This window comes from Herpailurus yagouaroundi, unplaced genomic scaffold (genome assembly GCF_014898765.1).
Source record: "Herpailurus yagouaroundi ecotype Mexico unplaced genomic scaffold, PumYag 185, whole genome shotgun sequence".
Lineage (NCBI taxonomy): Eukaryota > Metazoa > Chordata > Mammalia > Carnivora > Felidae > Herpailurus > Herpailurus yagouaroundi.
In genome coordinates, this window is record NW_024412416.1 from 19,760,125 (window position 1) to 19,786,458 (window position 26,334).

General features: G+C 40.7%; 1 protein-coding gene across 1 annotated transcript in view; it reads right to left on the reverse strand.

Moving 5' to 3' along the window:
• The window catches only part of PCSK6 (proprotein convertase subtilisin/kexin type 6), a 178,546-nt gene that overhangs the window by 107,465 nt on the left and 44,747 nt on the right, over positions 1–26,334 (reverse strand). Inside the window, exons 7-10 of the mRNA XM_040493412.1 lie at positions 23,699–23,809; positions 23,042–23,185; positions 21,360–21,436; positions 19,184–19,272 (exon numbers count right to left, since the gene is read on the reverse strand). Coding sequence (XP_040349346.1) covers positions 19,184–19,272; positions 21,360–21,436; positions 23,042–23,185; positions 23,699–23,809 — 421 coding nt within the window. The remainder of the gene's footprint in view (positions 1–19,183; positions 19,273–21,359; positions 21,437–23,041; positions 23,186–23,698; positions 23,810–26,334) is intronic.

The following is a 26,334-nucleotide window of genomic DNA, read 5'->3' on the forward strand; positions in this document are numbered from 1 at the left end:
AGTAGAAGCACTTCTCCCCATTCTTCCTCCTAAGAAAAGCCAAAACTCTGGACACCGTGTAAGAATGAGACATAAGACTCTGAAAGGTAGAGAGAAGGCAGACTATCCAGAGATATCAGGACCCAAGGAACAACATGGTGGTAAGTTCCCTGGGATTCTTTTTGTCTCACATATCTGGGGACTTGGAAATGGAGATGCTGGCAGCCTGGAAGCGTCAATGGGAACAGACCAAAAAAGAATCCCCCAAAGCCTGTTCTGTCTAGCCAAAGCACCAAGGAAGGGCAACACAGCAAGAGAGAAACTTTTCACACAAGAACCACTCTACTCTAGCCAAACGCCACAGATGACATTGTGGTACTACCTCTACCCACAGCAGCAAAGACCAAGTGGGGAGCCTAGACCTTTACCCCTGCAAGGCTGTAATGAGGAACCTCAACATCCTTCCTAGTTGATGTCAGAAAAGGGCAATTAAGGAGCAGGTCTTTCCCCTTGGCAACCAAAAAAGGGGCTCATTCCCATAGTGTCAGTAAAGATCTTGTGGGGAAGCTTGGCCTTCCACCCTACCTGGCAGTGAGAAGATGTCTCTCCCTCCCCACTGGAGTCATATCAGGAGGCCTGGTGGTGAGTCAGAATTTTCATCATCAACCACAGTAACGAGGTGAACCCCTGCAGTGTCAATAGAGACCACATGGAAAGCTGGAACTCACACCCTGCTCAGCACTGAGGAGAAGCTCTCCCATTTTCAGATGCCAACAGTGGGTAAGTGAGTGGACTTGGATGTCTACCTACACCTGGCAATGATGAAGCAGTGGGGCCCCCTTCAGCAACCTTGTAGTGTCAGAGAAAGCCATCTAAAACAGAAGGTTTAAATAAGATCCAGAGAGGCGCCTGGATGGCTCAGTTGGTTAAGGGTCTGACTTCGGCTCAGGTTATGATCTTGCAGTCTGTGAGTTTGAGATCCACGTCAGACTCTGTGCTGACAGCTCAGAGCCTGAAGCCTGCTTCGGATTCTGTGTTTCCCTCTCTTTCTGCTCCTCCCCTGCTTGTACTCTGTCTCTCTCTCTCAAAATAATAAACATTAAACAAACAAATAAATAAATAAGATCCAGAGCTTCATAACATAATACAAATATGTACAGGTTTCAACTGAAAATCATACATCATACCAAGAACTAGCAACACCTCAGACAGAATGATAAAAGACAATCAATAGATGCCAACACTGAGGTAACAGGGAATGTCAGAATAATATGATAAAGATTTTAAAGCAGCCATAATGAAAACATTTCTATGAGCAATTACAAATATGCTTGAAACAAATGAACAGATATATAAAACCTCAATAAAGAAATAGAAAGTCTCAGCAAAGAAATAGAAGACAGTAATATGAAATAATATGAAAGTTGAAATTTTAGAATTGAAAATATAATAAAGTAAAAAATGAAATGAATGAGTTTGACAACAGAATGCAGTGGACAGAAAGAAGAAAGAAGAGTGAATTGGAAGACAGAAAATAGAAATTGTCCAGTCTGACAACAAAGAGAAAACAGACTAAAAAATAAAACAAAATAACAACAACAAACTCAATAAAAGTAAACAGAGTCTGAGAGACTTCTGGAACTATAACAAAAGATCTAACATTCATGTCATTGGAGTCCCAGAAGGAGAGGAGAAGTAGGGAAGGGCTGAAGAAGTATTAGAAGATATAATGACTAAACTCTATCCAAGTCTGGCAAGACACATAAACCTTCAGCTACAATAGGCTTTCCTTCTCTTGAGTTTTCTAAATTATGTTTGATGAATAGAACAAATATTATAATACTGTCTGATGTGGTTCTAGATGTATATAGAGAAATATTTCAGACAATTACAAAGAGGAGAGGGTAATAGGATGTAAGAGAGGTAAGGTTTCCATACCTCACTCAAGCTGGTAAAATGATAACACTCAAAGACTGTGATATGTATATATAATGTAATACCATGAGCAATCACTAAGAAAGCTATACAAGAAGATAAACTTTAAAAGGCTAGAGATAAACAAAATGGATTCTAAAAAGCATTCAAGTTACCCATATGAAGGCGAGAAAACAAAAGAAACTAAAAACAGAAAGAACAAACAGAAAACAAAAGATAAAATAGCAGACTTAAGTCCTAACACACTAGTAATTGCATTAAGTATAAATGGTCTAAATATGGCAATTAGAAGACAGAGATTGGCAGGATGGATTAAAAAACATGGCTCAAATATATGCTGTCTACAAGAAACTCACTTCAAATATAACAATACAGGGGCGCCTAGGTGGCTCAGTCGGCTAAGCGTCCGACTTCGGCTCAGGTCATGATCTCACAGTTTGTGGGTTCAAGCCCCGCGTCGGGCTCTGTGCTGACAGCTCAGAGCCTGGAGCCTGTTTCAGATTCTGTGCCTCCCTCTCTCTCTGACCCACCCCATTCATGCTCTCTCTCTCTCTCTCTCTCTCAAAAATAAATAAACGTTAAAAAAAAATATAGCAATACAGGTAGGATGAAAGTAAAGGATAGAAAAAAATATGTCATTTTTTTTAATGACAATTAAATGACAATTTTAATGACAATTAAATGACAATTAATGACAATCATTAATATCAAAACTTAAATCAAAACCAATCTAGCTATATTAATATGAGACAGACTATAGAGCAAAGGAAATTATTATAGACAGAAACAGACATTTTATAATGATAAAAGGACTAATTCACCAAAAGACGTAGTAATCCAAATGTATAAGCACCAAACAATAAGCTGCAAAATGTTTGAACAAAAACTGATAGAACCTAAAGGAGAAATATACAAATCCACAGTTATAGTTGAAGACTTCAACACTCTTCTCACAACAATTAAGAGGACAACTAAACATATAATCAGTAAGGATATAGATAAATTCATCAACACCATCATCAAAAAGGTTCTCATCAATGTTTTTAAAACACTCCACTCAACAACAGGAGAATACACATTCTTTACAAGTGCCAACAAAACTTATACCAAAATCAATTAGATCCTGTGTCATAAAACAAATCTCATGAAATTCAAAAGAACGAAACTAACACAGAATGTATTCTCCAACCACAGTGGAATCAAACTAGTAATCAGTAACAGAAAGATAACAGAAAAATCTCCAAACACTTGGAAACAAAATACTTCTAAATAATTGATGGTGCAAGAAGTCTCAATGAAAAAAAAAAAACAAAACACTGAACTTAACAAAATTGAAAATACAATGTATCAACATATGGGAGGGGCACCTGAGTGGCTCCCTCAGTTAAGCATCTGACTCTTGATTTTGGCTCAGGTCATGATGTCATGGTTTTGTGAGTTTGAGCCCCACTCGGGTTCTGCGCTGACAGTGCAGAGCCTGCTTGGGATTCTTTCTCTCTTTCTTTCTTTCTCTGCCCCTCCCCCACTCACACTGTCTCTGTCTCTCTCAAAATAAATGAATAAACTTAAGGAAAAAAAGTTAAAAAATATGGGAGACACAGCTAAACTGCTGAGAGGGAAATTTATAGCATTATTGTTTACGTTAGAAAAGAGGAAAAGTCTTAAATCAATAACCTAAGCATTCACTTTAAGATCCTAGAAAAAGAAAAGCTAACTAAGCAAGCCCAAAGTAAGATGAAGGAAGGAAACAGTGTAGATAAGAGCACAAGACAATGACATTGAAAACAAAAACACTGGAATAAGTGTAACAAAGAGCTGGTTTTATGAAAAGATCAACAAAATTGATAAACTTCTAGCAAGAATGAGAATGACAAAGAAAAAAAAAGACACAATTTAACAGTTTCAGGAATGAAAGAGGATATCACCACAGACTCTACAAACATCAAAAGTGTATGTAAGGTAATACTACAAACAACTCTACACACATAAATTCGACAACTTAGACAAATGGACCACATCCTCAAAAAATACAAATTAGTACAACTCACTCAATATGAAATGGATAATTTGAATAGCCCTATAACTTTTCAAGAAATTGAATTTGTATTTAAAAAAAAAAAAATCTCCCCCAAAGATCTCTAGGTCTATATGGTTTCACTGGAAGATTCTACCAAAAGTTTAAAGAATTAATACCAATTCTACACAATCACTCTCAGAACATAAAAGATGAGGGAACACTTGCCAATTCTTTTACTGAAGCTAGCATCACCCTGATTAAAAAAACAAAAACAAAAAGACTAGACAAAGGCAGTGAAAGAAAGAAAGAAAGAAAGAAAGAAAGAAAGAAAGAAAGAAAGAGAAAGGAAGGAAGAAAAAGAAAATAATAGACCAAAACTCCTCATGAATATATACACAAATATCCTTAATAAAATAATGGTAAACAGATTTCAATAACATATAAAAAGAAAATACCATTACCAAATGGGATTTATTCCATAGATTCTATGCTAGATCAATATCCAAAAATGAACCAATATAACCTACCATATTAACAAGCTAAAGAAGAAAAATCACACAATCATATCACTCACTAAAGAAAAAGCAGTGACAAAATTCAACACTCATTCATTTTTAAAAAAATTGTCAAAAACTAGAAACGGAAGGAAACATTGTCAGCTTGCTAAAGGGCATCTACAAAACCTATAGGTAACATCATACATAACAGTGAAAGTCTTAATGCTTTCTTCCTAAAATCAGGAACAAGGTAAGGATGTTTACTCTAGGTTGGAAGTTCAAGGCAGGGCAATAAGTCAAGAAAAGATAAAAGGCGTGTAGATCAGAAAGAAGAAATAAAATTACCCCTATTTGCAGATGACATTATCAAGTATAACACCTCAAGGAATCTACTCTTAGAACAAGTTAGTGAGTTCAGAAAGATCGCAGGATACAAGATCAACATACCAAAAACAATTACATTTTTATACATTAACAATGAACACATGGATATCAAAATTCAAAATGCAATGCTCTTTATCATTACTAAAAATAAAATGCAACTTTTAGGTGTAAATATAAACAAAAAATGTATAGGACTTGTACACTGAAAGCCACACAGTACTGATAAAAGAAACTAAAGACCTAAATAAATGGAGAGACATAGTGGATGAGTTAAAAGACTCAGCTTAGTAAAGATGTCAATTATCCCAACTGATGTATAGGTTTAACACAATCCTTACCAAAAGCCTAGCAAGATTTTTCTATAGATATTGACAAGATAATGATAAAACCTGTATGGAAAGGCAAAAGAACTAGAACAACTAAAATAATTTTGAAAAAGAAAGGGGGAGCAATCAGTTTACCGTGTTTCAAAACTTATATATTGCCACAGTAATCAAGACTGTGCTGCATTGGCAGAGGGACAGACACATAGATCAATGGACTGAACATAGAACCCAGAAAGACACACAAACATGCCCATCTGAATTTTGACAAAAGTGCAAAAGTAACTCAATGGAAAAAAGACAGGCATTGCACCAAAAGGTGCTGGAAAAATTGGACATCCATAGGCAAACAAAACAAGAAAGCATGACCTGTCTTACACCTTATACAAAATCAACTCACAGAGGATCCTCAAAGATGGAATTCAAATGTAAAACATAAAACCATAAAACTTTTATCAAAAAAAACCATAGAATATCTTTGGAATCTAAGACAAGGCAAGGAGTTCTTTGATATCAAAGACCTCGATCTATAAAAGGAAAAATTGCTAAGTGGATTTCATCAAAATTAAAACTTTTACTCTGCAAAAAACCCTGTTAAAGAGAATGAAGACACAAGCTACACAATGGGAGAAAATATTCACAAGCAACATAATCATCAAAGGACTAGTAGGTAGGATATGTAAAAAACCATCAACACTAAACAGTTAAAAAAAATCAAACATTACAATTAGAAAATGAACAAAAAATATGAAGAGACATTTCATATATATATATATATATATATATATATATATATATATATATGACAAACACATGAAAAGATTTCCAATATAACTAGCCTTGGGGAAATGAAAATTAATATCACTACATACTCACCAGAAGGGCTATAATTAAAAAGTGATGTTACCAATTACTGGCAAGCATGCAAAGAAACTGTATCATTCATATATTGCTAGTGGAAATGTAAAATGCTACAGCTTCTCTGGAAAATAATTTGCCAGTTTCTTGAAAAAATAAACCTGTAACTTATACAACCCAGTAATTGCACTCCTGGGTATTTATCCCAAAGAAATGAGGACTAATTTCACATAACCTATACAAGAATATTTCTAGATGCTTTATTTTAATAACCCAAACCTAGGAACAATCCAGATGTCCTTCAATGGGTGACTGTGGTACATCCATATCACAGAACACTACTTTTCAACAAAAAGGAACAAACGACTGATAAACACAGCAACCTAGATGAATCTCTAAAGAATCACAGTAAGGTGAAAACACCAATCCCAAAGGCTACATAGTATATAGTTTCATTTATATAATATTCTTGAAATGACAAAATTATAGAAATGGGAAACTGATTATTGGTTGTGAAGGCATTAAGGAATGGGGTTACAGCATGAGTAGGTGTGGCTATAAAAGGACAACATGAAGGATCCTTTTGGTGGTGGAACTTTTCTGTATCTTGACTGTATCTGTATCAATATCCTGGTTGTAATATTGTACTGCTGTTTTGCAAGACATTGCCATTATGGACAACTGGGTAAAGGGTACGTTGGATCTCTGTGTATTATTTCTTACAATTGCATGTGAATCTACCATTATTTCAAATAAAACTTTAATTTAAAACATCAACCAGAAGTTCTAGAAGGGAACCTATTTTCAATATTTACCAACTGAATAGATAGGGTATCAGAGAGGTGGAAGACTGAGTTTAGGGATTCTCCCAGCACCCAAGACAATGGTTACCAAAGAAGCTGGTCCACCTTTATGGTTAAGCTGACATAACTGTTGTTGCATAATGTAAACCTGTTAATAACAATAAGGAGTGAAAATCCTGGATGTCCCCAATTTGGGGAGGTGATGAAGGAGAAGATAAGATGGCAGAAGGAAGGAGAACTATGGTAAGGTTCTTGTTTTGCTCAGGAGAAGGGGGATAGGTACTGATTAATGCTAAACAGTGTAGGAGAATATAAATTCAAGTACGTGTGCTTCAGGTGATGAGAAAGACAGAAATTTCAAGCCATCAGGATGAAAGGGAACAAAGAAGAGAGAAAGAAACTTTATCTATCTGGCAAAGGGCAGGGAAGTAACGAAACAGAAAGAAAGAAAAAACAGAAAAAATAAAGAAACTAAGTAAGTTAATTAAGAGAAAGGAAAATATGGTAACAGATATAAACCTAAATACATCTGAAATCAGAACAGGTGTGAACATATCAAGTTCTCTCTTTGAAGCAATTCTTAGATTGCACACACACACAAAAAATGTAAATAAAGCCAGATACATGTCGTTTACAGAACTAAGGTTAAAAATAAAAGAATGAGGAGCGCCTGGGTGGCGCAGTCGGTTAAGCGTCTGACTTCAGCCAGGTCACGATCTCGCGGTCGATGAGTTCGAGCCCCGCGTCAGGCTCTGGGATGATGGCTCAGAGCCTGGAGCCTGTTTCCGATTCTGTGTCTCCCTCTCTCTCTGCCCCTCCCCCGTTCATGCTCTGTCTCTCTCTGTCCCAAAAATAAATCAACGTTAAAAAAAAATTAAAAAAAAATAAAAGAAAAGAATGAAAAATATATGAGGAAAATGATCATAAAATAACTTAGCAGGTATGGCAGTATTATTACCAGCCAAAGAACAATTAAAGGCAAAAAGAGAATGAAACAGAGAGGATTTTTACAGTGATTAAAGAAAGATTCATCACACCAGCAAGAGATGATAACATTTGTGCGCCTTGTAACATAGCTATGAAATTTATACACCAAAGATTGAGAGAAACCAACAAATCCACAGTCACCATGGACCCAAACATCCCTTCTCGGAAACTGACCAGATGGAGTGCAAGACTCCCAAACCTTTGAATGAGTTTGATCAGGCACACAGGTGACAGAGATTCCTACAGGCACCAGGAAGGCAGGACAAATGGCTGAGGTAGACAGGTCTATCAAGCTAAGCAGTGAGGGAGATACATGAACAGCTCTTTGAAAGAACAGCCACTGTTCCAGCTAACTGTTGCCATGAAGTGATGAGGTCCAGCATGGCCAGAGCTTCTAATTTTTCAAGACAAACTCCAAATCTGTATTTTAATGTAAAATCCCTTGATTTGTAAATATTCGCTTACGTTAAAAAACAAAAACAAAAAAACATTTGTGTGGGTCACACAAAACACGCATATAGGCCAAGGCAATCTGTGGGCCCCCAGTTGCAACCTCTGATCTAGTTTATATAGATTTTTGTACTCAATAAGCATAGAATAAAAACTCTTCAAAAACCCACTGGGATATTTACAAAAATTCAACATGCATTACACCACAAAGAAACACTCAACAAATTCCAAAAGGCAGAAATTATACAGAACACAGTCTCTGATCTCAATGCAATGAAGTTAGCATAGCATGTTGCAATGAAAATTAGCAACAAAAGGAGTGCCAAAAAAAAATCTATCCAGTTGGAAAAAAATTTAAATCCCTTATAAATAACTCTTGAGTTGAAAAGAAAAATCAAAGCTGAAAAAAATTATTCAGCAACAAATAACAATAAGAGCACTGTAAAATTAAAGCCAGAGATAGGTAATGAGAAGAAAATATATAGAACACTTATTTACTTATTAGAGCACATCAAAGCCTGAAAATAAGAACTATGCATTCTTTTCAAGGAGCTAGTAAAAGACACCAATAATAAAAATTAAAAAGCCAAAGGAATTATTAATAAGAAAAGAAAAGTAGAATTCATAATTAGAAAACAAAAAACTCAAATAATAATAATAATAAGGATCAAAATCTTGCTCTTGGGAAAAAACCTATTTCATACAATAGCAAATTTATCTAGTCTAATCAAGGAAAAAAAGGAAAGATGCCACAAATAAGATTAAGAACAATTACAAGTATGAATGTGGAGGATATGTCTTTTAAATTATAAGAATACAATATTAAATTTATAGGTCATAAATTTGAAAATCTGGAGAAATGAATAATTTTGTAGGAAAATTTAACTACCAAAATTTCCTCAGGGGGAAATAGAAAACCTGAATAGACTTAGTCCTTTGAAGAGTCACCCTGTCTGGTCAGACTGATTTTTCAGCCCTGGCAACATTTAAGATAGCAGGCAATGTCCACAGTATATGGACTGTTTCAGAGCACAGTAAAAGATAGAAAACTTCCTTACTCATTCTATAAAACCAGCATAATTCTGATACCTAAACTAGAGACAGACATCACAAAACACAGTAACTGTAGTTCAATCTATCTTACAAGTGAAGATTAAAAAACCAGGTATAACACATTAACAATTGAACACGGCAAGCAGTGTATTAAAAGAACAATACTCATAATCAGGTAGAACTTATTCTAAGAATGGAAGAATGAAATTTCCATTGTTAGGAAATCTATTACTGTAATTTACTAAATTAAACAGACTAAATAGTAAACTTGAAAAGCAATATAATTACCTCAGTAGATGCTTTTTAAAAAGCATGTGATAAAAGTCAATAGATCCATTCCTGATCAAACCTCTTAGAAATCTAGGAATATAAAAATTTCCTTAATTTAATAAAAAATAATTACAGAAAACCTACAGAAGACATCTACAAATGGCACAATACTAGGAACATTCCTGTATAAGCAGGAAACAAAACAACAAAACCTACAAACCACCACTATTTAATATTCATCAGGAGTCCCGATACATTGAAATAAGACATGAAAAAGAAATGAGAGTTATTAAAGAGATAAAAACCACCATTACATTTATAGAGAACTTTTATTTCCATCTGTCTGGAAAAGCCAAGAAAACAAAAAATAATAGCACCAACAGAGTTCATTAAGGCGGCCAGATACAAATACCCAACACACACAAATCAGTCATTTTCCTATACTCATTTCAATAATAACCAATTGAAAACATAATTAAAAAAAATCAACCTGGATATAAACCTAACAAGAAATGCATCAGATTGATATGAAGATAGCGATAACACTTTTAAATGATGTCAAAGAAGACCTGAATAAATAAAAACATACCATGTTCCTGGGTGGGAAGACTCAATATTGTAAAGATGTCAATTCTCCCCCAATTAATCTATAATTTCCATGCAATCCCAATCAAAATCCCAACAGGATTTTTTATGGAACTTGACAAGCAGATTCTCAAGTTCATCTGAAAGAGAAAATGTGCAAGAATAGCCAAGAAATTTTTGAAAAAGAACCATAAGAAGAAATTTGTCCTATAAGTTATCAAAAAAAAAAATCCTCTTAAACTATAATATACTTAAAAGTGAGGTATTGTTTAGGGATTAAGAACAAATAGGCTAATGAAACTAATGAGACAATGGAGGATCAAGGTGGCATGTGGAGATCAGTAAATATTAACTATGGAGAAAAATAAAGTTAGATCTCTCCTTCACACCATGCACAGAAATAAATTCCATATGAATTAAAAAGCTAAATGCAAAAGACAAAACCATAAAAGTTTTAAGATGAACTATTCTTCTAAAACTAAGTTTTAGAGGAAATACAGGACAATCAATCTATTATCTTGGGCTTTTCTAAGCAACAGCCCAAACCCAAGAGTCACAAAAATGATTAATCTAACAACACAAAAAATTTTAAACAGATTTTTATTGAAATATTACATATAGAAAAAAAGGCACAAATCATCAATGTACAACTTAAAACTTAAAAAAGTGAAAATTTCTCTGAAATGAAAGGGACTTCCAATTAAATTTGGAGTACCCCCACTTTCCTCTCTGAAAACAATAAAGGTGACACATGCCTCTGTGATTCCCTAGGATTTATCATTTCTCCATAAAGTAGGTAATGCACCTGAGGGCCTTGTGGCTGGGACACGGGTGGCGGTGGGGGCAGGGTGAGGGGGGGTGGCTGGTGGAGGGGGGATGTTTCTTTGTCACACTGCATTGTTTTCACAGCAAAAATGAAAAGTCTATTATTTTAGAAACAGTGAGGTCTAACCAGGAACCACACAGACACACACCATCTTTCCAAGAACAGGCATTTTTTTTTTGTGACATGGTTTGTTGGAGGAGAAAAAGTTAAGTGACAGCCAACTCTGCCCCATCCCCACTGTGGTGAGCATAATGTGAGTTAATGCTAATTCACTAGCGAGGGGAGGAGAGCTCTTCAGCTACTAGATTGGCAGAAGAGAGGGATCTGGGTCCACAAACACAAGTTCTCAATACCTGCAGCCTTGCTCTCTTCTCTGCTCCTCCCACCCCTCACCCCCCATATTCTAGCATCTTACCGACCTAGAGAGAAAGCCTTCACCTACTCTCCAGCTAGTCATTATTAATAACCAGAAAGTGAGCAGCATAACATCTGTGCAACAATGCTGCAAGAAATAAGGAAAAAGGGGGCATAAGTGCAAGAAAATGATAAATATATAAACAAACATTTCTCCATAACTTAAGGAAAATGTAATTTCTCTCTGAAGCAAGAGATCAAGGATATATAAGGATTCGATGAAGACATGACAAGACAAAAGAAAGGGGTCCAAAGTGTGTTCATCCTTAGGACAGAAATAGAAGGAAAATATTAAACAATGTTAGAAATGAAAGCCTTGGGGTGCCTGGGTGGCTCAGTTGCTTAAGGGTCCAACTTTGGCTCAGGTCATGATCTCACAGTTCATGAGTTTGAGCCCCACATTGGGTTCTGCCCTGATAGTGTGGAGTCTGCTTGGGATTCTCTCTCTCCCTCTCTCTCTCCCTCTGTCCCGCTGTCTCCAAATAAATACATAAACTTAAAAAAAAAGAAGAAAAATAAATGAAAGCCTTTATTGGAGTTTTCTCTAGGCAAAAACACTTTGGCAAAATTCCCAAAGAACTGGAGGACAAGCTTGAGAAAAACTGAAAAAATAAAAATTAAAAATAAATAAGTAGGGATGTCTATATGTCTCAGTCAGTTAAGCGTCCAACTTCAGCTCAGGTTATGATCTCGTGCTTCACGAGTTTGAGTCCCACATTGGGCTCTGTGCTGACAGCTCAGAGCCTGGAGCCTGCTTCGGAATCTGTATCTCTCTCCCTCCCTCTCTCACTCAAAAATAAATAAAACATTAAAAATAATTAACAATAAATAAATAAATAAAATGGAAAGGAAACAAAAAGTTAAATATGATCAGAAAGAAATATAGAAGCCAAGAAATAGAAATCCAACATATGTATAAATGGTATGCATGAAGAGTAGAACTGCATATATAGAGCCCAAAATATTCAAAACCATAACAGAAGAAAATTTGCCTGAAATAAAAAAAAAAAATACCCAGATCTTTTCAATAATATTGATTCCCAAGAACAGCTGCTAGAGAATAATCCTCATCCATAGGTGGTCCAGCAAAACTACTAGACTTCATGTTTAAAGGAAGAATTTTACACAAGCCAAAAAGTCAAATCACCTACCAGGGGAAAAATCAGGCTGACCTCAAACTTGTCCAAACAACACTGAATCTAGCAGACAAACAGGGGGATGTTTGCTAAGTTCTATAAGGATATAATAGATAACACAGATATAATTCAAGTGTAAAGGCAACTTTTGGGCATTCTCAAGATGAAAGAACTAGGGAGAGACAGCACCTGTTAGCCTTTCCTGAAAAACACTCAGTGATGAAATCCAGTCAACTAAGAGATGAATCAAAGGAAATAATTCAGGAATGGAGAGGTGCCTGGGTGGCTCAGTTGGTTAAGCGTCTGACTCTTGATTTTGGCCCAGATCATGATCTCAGGGTTTGGGGGACCAAGCCCTGCATCGGGCTGACAAAACAGAGCCTAATTGGGATTCTCTCTCTCCCTCTCTCTCTGCCTCTCCCCTGTAGCATGCATTGGTGTGCTCTCTCTCTCTCAAAATAAATAATTAAACTTAAAAAAAAAATTCAGGAATGGAGATGCCATGCTGAAAATGATGGTGGCAAGACTGAACAAGTGGGAGAATCACAGTGACAGATGATTACAATCAAACCGTGACAATGTAAGGACAATGACAAAAATCTGAATCAAGGTATGAGGGTGAGAATGTGATAAGAAACTGAAGTACTAATTATCTAATATGGGAAACAGGTAATTAAAAAAAAAGGAACCCTAGACTCTTAAAAGATTTTCATAATCTTGGTTTTCTTTAAAAAAAAAAAACTTAGAGGATTATTTGAGAAAATATTTCACCATAATGAAATATGTATGTAAAGTCCAGCAATTCCTTCATTTCAAGTTAAGTTTGTTTTTTTCTATAAAATTCACATAATGTCAAATTAGGCATTAGAAAAGTAACTTTGGCTTCTTAAAGATTTTCACAATCTTGGGTTTTGTTTTGTTTGTACTAACTGAAAAGGGCTATTTGGAAAATATTTCATTACAATGAAATGTTTACGTGAAGTTCAGCAATGTCTTCATTTCAACTTCAAAGAAAGTTAAGTTTCTTTTTCTTCTGTTACATCTACATCAATCAAATTAAGCATAAAATTAAACATTAAACAAATAAAATGTAAACATAAAATTAAATCTGGAGTCCAGCAATTATTCAGTTTGATTTAATTGTGTTATGTTTGTGTAAGATTAAGCTATATTTATTTTAAGCTGTACATATCTTACTAAAAACAAGTAGAGAATGATCAAATGTCAATGAAATCATAGCCATCCATCTACTATCCATCCATCCATCTATCTGTATATATGAGTGTTTTTTAAGTCTATTCATTTATTTATTTTGAGAGAGAGAGTGAGCATGAGCAGGGGAGGGGCAGAGATAACAAATGTTTGTTGTTCAAGCAGCTACATTTTGTAGTAACTGTCAAGCAGCAATAGATACCTAATACACCATCTATTTGGTAAAGAAATATAAATCACAAGTGTTAGTTCTAATAACTGCACAGTAGATTCTATCATGCTAACTCCTCTAAAAATAATAATTATAAATTCTCAACACAATAGTTATTAAATAGAAATGCAACATCTTAAGGTCATTGGAAAGCAACCAGAAGAAGACAGAGGCAGGCACGGGATTCAGTTCTTGAAAGACGGGAACCATATTAGGTATGATGCAAGTTTACGTAACTTTTCTTCTGGGGGAACTCCCCAATTCTCTTCATATGGAGAGGCTAGAACTCAAGCAGGAAAGTGCAATCTAGCTCTCCTGGGGAGTATGGGATAGAGTTTGGGACTGCTAGAGCAGCTGGAAATTGAGATAAATCTCAGAAAGATGAGAGCTACAGAAGAGGACATATAAACTCCTCTCAAACACTTAGCTGTCCCCTGAGCTAAACATGTTTGGGAAAGACTCTAAGAAGTTCAAGAGGAAAAGAACAGCTGGAAGCTGAATGAGCTGAGCAGATACTTCAGCTGCTGCCCATTACAGGGGAGTCAATTTGGCGTTTGAGTCTCGCCAAGTAAGAGGTTTTGGTAAACATTTCAGTCTTTCCACTGAAATGCCCAAAGGGTCACAATCTAAGAGTAAAGACCATGTGGTTGGGATAAAGAATTTTCCCTAAGGCTAAGAGCAAATCAGAAAGAGATCAACCATAAAAAAATTAATAACCAAACCATCACAAGTTCAAGTTGAGCTGACTGCTAGAACAAAACTGTACAGCATTCAAAGATCATAGAATGCAGTCTCTACAATGTAGCACAACAATGGCTAGCACACAGTAAAAATTTACCAGCCATGAGCAAAGAAACAGGAGCATATGACCCTATTCCTAACTCAACCATTAGAAATAACCACAAATAACCCAGATATTGGAATTAGTAGAATAAGTCTTTAAAGTAACTCTTCTAAATACATTAAAGAATCTAAAACAAAAGATAGAAATAATGGGTGAAGAGAAGAAGAATCTCAGGAAAGATTTGGAAACAGTAAAAAGATGTCAAATGGACTTTGACAAAAGGAAGGCACAAGATCTGAAAGTTTAAAAAAAAAATCACTGGATGGATTTAACAACAGACTAGACACAACAAAAGATAGTATTAATGGACCTGAGGATAGTGCAATAGAAATCATATAATTTGCAACACACAGAGAAAAAAAGGACTTAAAAAAATGAACACAGCCTTAATTACCTGTAAGGTGTATCAAGGAATCTAACAACTATAATCCATGCCCAAAGAGAGGAGAGAGAAAATAGGGTTGAGAAAAAGTTAAACAATAGCAGAAATTTTTCCACGTTTGATTTAGACCAAAAAATAAGAACAAGCCACTAGGAAGCAAAGCAAACCCCAAGCTAGATAAACATGAAGAAAATTATACCAAAGGGCATTGTAGTCACAGGCAAAACACAGAAAGAAAGAAAAAAAGAAATCACATTACATAAAGGGGGAACAACAACAGGGATTATAATGGACTCATCATCAGAAACAATGGATGCCAGAAGACAATGTAAGAACATTTTTAAAGTGTTGAAAGAAAAACCTGTCACATTAGAATTCTATGTGCAGAAAAATTTCTTTCAAAAATGAGAATAAAGCGTGCTTGGGTGGCTCAGTTGGTTATGCGTCTGACTTTGGCTCTGGTCATGATCTCATGGTTCACAGGTTTGAGGCCCATGTCAGGCTCTGTGCTGACAGAGCTGGCTTTGGATTCTGTGTCTCCCTCTCTCTCTGCCTGCTCCCCTGTCTCCCACTTGTGCTCTGTCTCTCTCTCTCTCTTTCAAAAATAAACATTAAAAAATAAATTAAAGGTGAGAATGAAATAGGGGGTGCCTGGGTGGCTCAGTTGGTTAAGTGTCCAATTCTGATTTCGGCTCAGGTCATTACCTCACAGTTTGTGAGATCAAGCCTTGAGTCAGGCTCTGTGTAACAGCACGGAGCCTGCTTGGGATTCTCTCTCTCCCTCTCTCTCTGCCCTTCCCCTGTTTGCCTGTGTGTGCTCTCTCTCTCCCTCTCTTTCTCAAAATAAATAAACTTTAAAAAATGAGAACAAAATAAAGACATTTTCAGATAAATGCAGAGTAAATTGTTACCAGTACACCTGCACCTCAAAAAACATGAAAAGAAATTCTCAGGCTAAAGAAAAATTGAAAGCAGATAGAAATCCAAAGCTAGAAAGTAAGGATGAGCACTGGGAATGGTAAATATGTAGGTAAATGTATTCCTTGCCATTAATATTTTCCAAGTCAACTGTTTAAAGCAAGAATAACAATGCATATGGGTTTATAACACATGAAGTAAAATATAAAAACAACAGCACAAAGGATGAGAGTGAGTGTGAATTCAAATAATCTGTTTTAGGCTCATACATGATACATGAAGTAGTATACTAGTAATTCCAGGTAGATTGGAATAAGTTAGGATAACGCTTTAATTTCTCGAGCAACAGCTAACAACAACAACAAAAAGTTAAAGGGCCAAGCTCATGGTCAGTTCCATGGGCATCTCACAGAAATTCTGTGGTATGCAGACTCAGAGAGGGAGTCTGTTAGGGGTGCCTGAAGGTTGCCCTGTCCAGGGGTGGGCTTGGAGGAAGAAGGGGTGGCTGCCCGTGTACAAGCATCTTTCGGGACATAGGTGCCACAAGTTCCCCGGGTCAATGCCAGCTTGCCCCTCCATGGCCAGCCCCACCCCATGGCCCCTAACCCTCTGTGGCACGCTCCATGCTGCAGATCCTATTTTGTCAGCTGCACTTCCTCCATTCCCAGTTGAATTCTACCGTGTTGAGCTTGTGCCGTGTCCTTGTGATTCTTCCCTCACTAGGTGCTTGCCCTGCCACGCTTGGGACCCCGTCTGCCTCTGTCATTTCAGTACTTGGTCCCATACTGTCTTTTGTGTTCACGCTGTTCATCCCAAAGACCCGTGGAGCTCCTGGGGGTCCCGGGTTGTGTCGGTCTTATCCTTATTCTCCCCTTTGATGGTGAGCACAGTATCATAGTGTACAGTTCATGCTCAAAGATATTAAATGCATTATTAAAATATATTCCTGTCCTCCAGCCCTGGTCATAGAAGTGATCTCTTCAGAATTTGGGCAACTTGGGTATACAATTTTGTAATGAGTATGGAGCAAATCTCTTTGAGCAAGAACAAACCATATTCATGTGTACTTCTCTGGAGGTTCTTTATCTCCGTTAACTCTGCTGGCTGCTCATCGCAGTCCACAATATAGGTGTTACCTATCTGCCTGACTCCAGAACCCTCTACACCAGCACTTCTCAAACTGTCATTTTTGTCACACCCTCTTGGGATTTTATTAGAATGTAGATCCTGACTCAGTAGGTCTGGGATGGGGGTTAGGATTCTGCACTTTTAATAGCTCCCAGAGAATGTCAGTGGTACCAGTCCAGGGTCTTTGGGGGAGCAGGGCTCAGACAACCCCAAAGGTGGGGTTCACCTCTCACTTACAACAGCGCAAATCACTTTTTTTTCTGCCTCTGAGTTCCAGAAGGAGGAATGGAATTGTTCAGAGGCTCCCTGCAGACTTAGCCCTGAGCCAATGCTTTCATGCATGGCATCTCACTTCATCCTTGTAACAGACCCAGCAGGCCAGCTGACTCTGCCATTCTTCCTCCACAAGTGAAGGAACCGAGGCTCAGAGAGGTCCAAGGACGCACAGCTAGTGGGTAGTAGGAGTGGGATTGGTTCCAGGGTCACCCTGGTCCTACAGTTCATGGAGAGACTTCTTAGGAGTATTCATGCATTAGAACCTCCAGGGAGAACTTAAAACATCTCAACATCTGTCCACAAAGGAGCATCCAGGTGACAGAGTGTCCAGATTTGGTCTGCCGGACATACCCTTGGTGGTTAATGCTATCATAAAATGATAAATCCGAGTCACTTCAAAGATTTCCAAGGGAAAGGGCAGGCAGGGCATACTAGTTAAGTAAAAGCTGAGGACTCTCTTTTCAAAATTCAAGAAGTCCCCTAAGGACTGGGTGATCCAGAGAACCCATGGCCCAACCTCTCCACCTATGCGGCTCATAGTAGGCCTGAGGGGGTCAAAGACAAAAGGCAAAGTCATCTGAGCAAAGGCAAAGCAGCAGGGAAGGCAGCATCCTCGCATGCCGTTGAATGAGCATGAGCACCTCCAAACTGAGAGTCCCATGTGAGGACAGTGGTGCCCCCAAACCATCTGGACGGTCAGGGACCATTCACGCTCATGGCATGTACCTGCTCAGTTCCCAGTCATTTCATTACCTCGGAGTACTTGCTGACTGCCAGTCTGAATTGTCAAACTGCCAGGCTCAGGTGGGGAAGGCAGACTGTTCTCAAGCCTTCTCCTAGCAAGGGTGGCTTCACTCACAAATGGGGAAGCCCAAAAGTGGAAGCAGAAACACCTGGGGTTTTCATAACTGTCCAGAAGAGAGCTGGGCACATAGTGAGTATGAGGAATGCATTCAGTATTCTAAGGATCCTGAGTACCTAACAACGGTTAAGTCAACCATGTCGTAACTGTTTGACATTGCTCCTTACAGGGACCTGGAAGAGCTGACCCCCATTGCCTGTAGTGAACAAGATGGCAGGACAGCTACATTCAGGGGACACTTCATGAAGCAGAGTTGCCATGGGCTGCCCATAAGTCATGAGTGGACTGAGCCAAAGGGAGAGGCGGGGAGAGTTCTTTGGGGTGATGGGAAGAATGTTCCAAGTCCAGGCGTAAATTGGGAAGAGCACATGTGACTGGGGGACACTATGACAAATGTCCTTTGGCTAATGCTGAGGGGCAGGGGCAGGAGAAGTGGGCCACCAGGCTCGAGCAGGAGTTGGGGCAATGAAAGGCCTTGATCCCAGGTAAAGACAGTACAGTGGGTTGTGAATGTCACAGGGAGCCGCCATAGGGCTGTGAGCAGCAGGGAACCAACGTGGTCTGGTTGACCATGGTGAGTCAGACTAGCAGGATCGGAAAAGAGAGAGAGGGTGCCTTTCTGATGGCTTTTCAGCCAAAACAGTGAGCGATGCCTCTGCCTCCAGGTCCTGAGCACTGAGTGCTGGCTGCGTGGCCGTGGCACACGGGCACGAGGCTTCAGGCTGTGGCCAGGCCAAGGCCAGAGGCACAGCTGCTGAGCCCTGCAGGGAGGGACCCCCAGCGCCCCTGCAGCGGGCCCTGAAGCTCCCAGGCTGTGTGCTCCCGGACCTTACCTCCTATTTTCGCATTGTATGCTATGCCCACGATGCAGTATGAGTTGTTGGCTGAAGCAGCGACCTCTCCTGCGCACCGGGTGCCGTGTCTGAAGCAGAGCAGAAAACAGAGTCAGGGCTCAGCCCCCCGATTTGTAGCGGGTTCGGTGCAAGGCTCGGGTCTCCTACAAGGACAGTCAGTTATCCCTAAGTCCAGATGGGACACGAAAGCCTATGTCCTGCCTCCTTCTCTCCTCGACACCACTTACCCTGCCCCCCATGGCTGGCTCCTCTGGGAGGGGGCATCAGGCCAGGGTTTGCATAGACCTGGGCGGTCCTGTCCCCGCCACACCGGCACGGACAGGCAGACAAACAGGACCTTCCCGCCACCCCGCAAACTGCGAGCACCTGCTCAGGGGTGGCTCTTCCCCATAACCCCCAGGCCGAAGTGAGGGGCTCCTGCTCCCAGCACCCAGGGTCCCCGGGCTCCCCCACCCCGAGCTATGCATTCACACGACTGACAACACACCGCTTTTGGCACACTGCAGGTGTGGTGTAAACATCTGCCCGGCTGACGGGACGGAAGAAAGAACAAATGTGTTCCCTGTGTACCTGCCACCCCCATGCTCACTTGCAGAGAGCCCCCCCTTCACCTCCATGGCCATTTAAGCCGGAGCTGAGGAAGAGTGCTCGAAATTGGACACTCAACAGTAGCGGAGGGACTATGAAGAAATTACCAGAAAAAAACAAATTGCTTTCCTCGGTAATGACTCCATTTTCCAACGTGCTGCATCCAGGCAATTCCTCTAGCAGAGGCCAAAATACGGGCGAGTTTAAGCAGCACATCTTTGAGGAGGGTCCACAGGGGATTAGAATCATTGATTCAAATTTAAAACCGTCTTTTAAAAGAGTCCTCGGTCTGCGTGCTACCCTCTGGTGGGGGGGTCATTTGTCCTTCTGCGGACCTCGTGTGGCCCCACGGCCAGGGCTGTTCACAGTGTCACGGAGCTCCATGTCTCGCCCAGATTCAATCCTATCCTTCATGGGTCACTGCATCGCGTCTGGATCATTCCTCCCTGCCCCCTGGATGTGTGGCGGGGAAATGAGGCACCCTGTGCCCCAGGCGTGCTCGCTGCTGAGCAGGAAGGGGCACCTTGGGACGTGAGGCAGGAAAGCAGCCCTCAGGGCTGGGGCCTTGGCGGGCTCTGGGGAGCTCTGTGTCTGTTGTGTTGAACATATGAGCCTGGCCAAACCTCCCTGCACAGCACAGAGAGGGCACCAGTATTTGAACCTCACCAGGGACTCTACAGAAAAGCAAAACACTATATGGAGGGAGAATGCACCTTGGCAAGCATCATGTTAGAAGAGGGAGGGAAGAAAAGGGCTTTTGTTCTTTTCCTCTAAATATTTTTGGAGGGATGGTAAGAGCTTAGGGCATGGGGCACGCTAGCAGAGAGAAGAAAAGCAGGACGCAGCAAAGTGAACTCCCAGGAGCAGGTTTGCGAAGCTGGACGCTACCCCCAGGACTGCCACTAACAGCACACAAGTCACCTAGCTCTCCAGATCCTGCCGCCTTCATTTGCAAAGTGATGGGAAAAACCATGGAGGCTGCACGCCCACAATATGCGTATGCGGTCTTCGCCTGTCCGCTCGCCCGCCTACAACCCTGGGAGATAGGGAGCACTGTGTCCACTGCAAAATCTCTAAGAGACTGAGAAGGAGCCACACAGCCAGGAATGGTAGAGCTGGGGTTTGAACCCAGATTTATCCAACATCCCTCATGCATGCCCCACCTCTCTCATAAGGTCACAAGTGGCGACAAAAAAAGCCCAGCATGTGACCTCTGTGTTCCAATAGGCCCAACTGCTGTCTTAACACAATTGGTCATGGAGACCACTAGATTCAAGGCCTATTCCTTTCCAATATTCTGAAAAGGCTGGAAACAGGAACAATGTTGGCCAACATCCATTTCTAGCTGAACATTCATTTCTTGCTTCTTCCCTAAGACACAAAGTCCACAGAAGGTGTCTTGGGCCTGAAGAGCTGTGCGGGTCTGGCTTCTGGCTCCCGGGTTAGTCCCAGACACTGGCCAGGCTGCCCCATCACCCTTCTGGAATCCCTACTGGGGGCCAGTTCAATAGTGATTCTGTAGGGAGAGGGACAGGCAAGTAAGGAAAGAGGAGACAAAGTGACATACTTATTTTCATTGCTGGCATCATATCGTGGGGATGGGTCATAATCATTTCCGTTGACATCATAGCTGGCGTAGGAATCCTAAGAGATGAAATCTTAATGACTGAGGGAAATTAAAGCATGCTTTAAATGTTTTTATGCAACTATTAGAAAGTTAGAGAAAAACACACACTTGGTGCTCTCGTATGATAATTTTCATCTTACATATATTCTTATTGTGGTAAAATGCACACAACAAAATGTACCACCCTAACCATTTGAAAGTATAAAGTTCAATAGCATCAGACTTCAATGGTTACTCAACATCACCACCATGCATCCCTGGACATCTTTGTCTTACAAAACTGACACCCTGCACCCATCAGACACTAGCCTCCCCCTCCCCCAGCTCCTGGGAACCCCCACCCTGCTTTCTGTCTCTATGAATTTGAGTTCTCTAGGTGCCTCAGATAAACAGAATCATACAGTATTTGGGGTTCTTGTGTGTGTGTGTGTGTGTGTGTGTGTGTGCGTGACTGGCTTCTTTCATTTTTTTAAGTATGTATGTATGTATGTATTTATTTAGAACAAGCAGGGGAGGGGCAGAGACACAGTGAGAGAGAGAATCCCAAGCAGGCTCTGCGCCTCAGGGCAACTTGGGGCTGAAACTGATGAACCGTGAGATCATGACCTGAGTTGAAATCAAGAGTCAAATGCTTAACTGACGGAGCCACCCACCCAGGCGCCCCTTATTTCACTGAATTCCTCAAGGTTCATCCATTTTGCGGTATGTATCAGAATTTCCTTCGTCGTATACTTTTAATATGTATGTCTTTGTTTATATACCCATAATCATAGTATTCATATAATTTCATATCTTCCTTCTAAAACACATAAAAGTCCTCAGTTGTTGACTTCAAAACTGTCGTTTTAAAGGGCCGCATGAGGTCTATGAAACAGATACGACATGGTTGACTTAACCATTGTTAGGTACTCAGGGTCCTTAGGATACTGAATGCATTTCTCATTCTCACTATGCGCCAGGCTGTCTTCTTGACATTTATGAAGACATTTAATCCTTACGATAACCTGATGAGATACCATTTTACAGACGGTGACACTGAGGCACAGAGAAGTGAAGCAACCTGCTCAAGGTCTCAGAGCTAATCAGCTGCAGAGCCAGAATAGGAACTCAGGCAGTTGGGTCCAGGGCCCAGGCTTTAATCACGTCCTGTTCCTTGTTGCTCATGTTAGTATGACGATCATCCACACAAGTGTTTCTGAATTCTTTAGGATCTATTCCCAGAAGTACATGTGACTCCTCAAACATCTAAAAAAATTGTTCTGTGAAATCCTGGGCTCCAGGAGGCAGAGGGAAGTATGGTTTGTCAATCCTTCTCAACATGGTTTTCTGTATTATTTGTTTGTTTAGAGCATGAATGAGGGAGGGGCAGAGGGAGAGGGAGAGAAAGAATCTTAAGCAGGCTCTATGCTCAGCACAGAGCTCAATGCGGGGCTCAATCTCATGACCATGAGATCATGACCTGAGCTGAAATCAAGAGTCCAACATTTAACCCAGGTGTCCCTCTATATTGTTTACTACAGTGGGTGATGGGAGAGAAATGGCACCTTATGGTTTTTAAAATCTGGATTTATTTAATGACTAGCATGGTTGAATATCCTTGCACGTTTCTGGGTTTGACTTACATAATTCGGGGCCAGGTCGGGGTGATTCCTCTCTATGCCATCATCAAGGATGGTGACCACCACATTTTTGCCCGTGTAGCCCTTCTTCCACGCTGCCTGGACGTTCATTTCTGACCGGCAGCGGCTGTTCTTGTCGCCACAGTGCTGTAGGCACAGAAGACACAAAGCCCCCCCAGCATGGGCACTCCTTGCGCCCATACTGTGGCATGAGATAGACATACCATACCGTGTAAATGCAGTAGGGGAGGAAACATTTCTCCATGCCTTAGCAGAGAGACTCTCCCACGCATTTCCAGGAAGCACTCCACATGCTTTCTGCACCCGGCAATCTACCTGCCCATTTTCCCAGGGCATTATCTCCCTTTTTTGGGGGGGGGGCGGGGCTCTCATTTCACTACTAGTCCTGAGTTTGCCTTAAATCACTCTCCTGCTCAAGGGCTCCACCACCACCCCCTGGAGACTTTCACATAATTTCTAAAAAATTTTCATGAGAAAGTTTGTGCTACCCAGCATTAAAAAGTAGGGGTTTCTCACCCATATGAAGTGTGTCTGTTTCGAGTTGTCGTGAGAATTTAACTTTGCTGGGGGAACTGAACCCATCTCGGGAACACAGCGCTGCCGACGCCCTGGGGGCAGCAAGGCCCACACCCTACTCACCATGTACCACATGTTGGACCAAATGGGGTCGTTGAAATAGAGGGCCTGAGGGTCACCTCGCACCTGCCTCTTCACCCTGCGTTTAACTTCTTGTTGTTGGAGCCATTTCACCTGGCAGGGAGAAATGAGGTTACTCTTCATTTTAAAGAGGATCTCATGATCACCTGTAGCTTCTCTGTGGGTGCTACAGGTGTCCTTCTTCATGAATATCTGTGGCATAGGGGTCTTGGATGGTAAACACCAAGGAGACATTTTCACTCCTAGTGACAATATTTAAATCTGAGAACTTGTCTGTGTATGTGGCAGGGAAAACAGTGCCACTCTCATAGGTTTTGAAATCGTTCTATTAAAATGACAAAAATCCAACAAAAACAAAAACAAAAAAAAGCAAAAAAAGACTTTGTGGAATTGCCAGCAAATTGTCTGGTGACCCTTGTCCAGAATATGAAGGAACTCCATGTATAAGAATGGTGAGAGCAGAGCAATTGATCAAATGGTTATTGGCAGTTGGAAGCAAGATATTCTACAGAAAGGACAGGAATAAGTAAATTATAGTAATCCATACTTTGGAATTTTTAGCAGCCACTGGCAACATGGTACCAAAACAAGCACAGAGAAAGATCTAGAAAGAGGTACAGTAAAACATTAATAGCAGCAAATCTTTGTTGGTGATATTATTGCTAATTTAAAATTTCTAAATTATTTTCAGGGTTTTATAAATCTTCATTTGGCATAACTTGCCTTCACCACCAAGGAAAATAGTTTGAGAGGGAGTATACTTGGTATTTAAGAGCAGGAATCTAGGAGCCTCCTTGCCTAGATTCAAAACCCAGTCCCATACTCACCAGTGGTATGACTTAGAGCGGTCTGGTAACCTCCCTGGCCTCAGTTTGCTCATCTGTACAATGGGCATCATAATGGGTTGTCATGAGTGGGCACTGGCATATGAACTGCTGTACATAAAGCGCTCACATCTGTGTGTGTGTGTGTGTGTGTGTGTGTGTGTGTGTGTTTAAGAGTTCTTCAAGGTGGAAGAGTTTTTTTTTTTTTTTTTTAACTTTTAAAAGATCATGGGGAAAAGAATTCCCATGCCCTGAGGTGAAGCATTTTCTTGGTCCTGCTGCCATGGTCTGATTCAGTAATGGCTCCCTCTGGGGCTCAGTCTGGTGCTGGGGTGGAGACAGGCAGGATGAGGGTGCCTGGGTCCTGCTCTTGGGAGTTTGTGTTCTAGTTGGGGGCCCCCCATCAAGCAGCCCAGAGTGTGATGCAGGCTCTGAGGTAGCAGATGGTGGCACAGGGCAGGGAAGGTAGAAGAGGAGGAAAGGGGGGGTTGGGAGCTTCAAGGGTGGGGCAGTGGAGGCCGAGGGTGACCTGGAGGCCAGGCAAAGATGGTCAGGCTCAGCTCCACGGCTGCCACAGCCCACTGTGGGAGCCACACCCAAGGCAACTCTTGAAGGGAATAAAAGCACCCAATGGTAGAGGGGCAAGATACCTTCCCTCAGACCTCTCTTGGCCTCGACTTCCCCACACTGTCCTGAGGGAGGAAAGTGGAACAGTCCCATACCCAGCCTTATATTTAAGGGTGGGGATTGATCTGCAAGGCAGCCTTCGTTGACAGGACCAAATGCTTATGAAGAAGTACCACAGCCTGTCCCACCACTAATGAGCTCTGTACATGAGACTCCAGTAGACCAGGTTCCTTAGAAACACTACAAACAGGGGTGCCAGGGTGCCTCAATTGGTTAAGTGCCCAACTCCTGGCTTCCACTCAGGTCATGATCTCACTGTTCGTGAGTTTGAGTCCCACATGGGGCTCCATGCTGATGGTGCACAGCATGCCTGGGATTATCTCTATATCTCTGCCCCTCCCCTGCTTGCACTCTCCCTCTCTCTCTCCAAACAAATAAACTTAAAAAAAAAAAAAAAAAGAAAGAAAGAAACACCACAAGCCTCTCAAAAACAATTTCAGACCAGGTACTAAAACTAACCCCCACCCCAAGTCCTAGATAATGTATAATTCCCATGGAGAGATACTTCTATGAAAACTATACAATAAGATATTTTGTTCATAACACTCTCTGATGGCATTTTGCAACTTCCCCAAGTATCACTGCCTGAACCAGAAATATTGACTTATAAAATACCTAAGGTAATATTTCCTAATCTGCTAAATATCCCATTACAGAATAAGGTGTTATGTATCCCACTGATGGCTCCAAGCTCCCTGGGATGTTCCCATCCATCTTGCCCCACTGACTCACCACCCATCTTACTACCCTCCAGCACCTTCTGACTTCTATGGTCACCAGGCCCCACCTACAGTTACAAAGGAGGAAGTGAACTCTCTTCCAAGCCCGAGTGGGTGACTTCCCCAAATCAGGTGACATGGGAAAGCATGTCGCCAGAAGTCACAAAATAGTCCCCTAGTGGGATGAAAGAGCATGGGCATCCTGGCTCGAATCATGACTGGACTCTGGGTAATAACCCAACGTTAACACAAGTTCTGAGGGTAGGCTGTGATGGCACAGGTTCCATGGCACAGTTTGGGGCTCTCTCTTTAGCGTGGTCTCAGGGACAGCCCTCTCTCCTGTGCCAGGTCATTATGAGTCTTTGACAGCCAGTGAGGCACTGTCAGG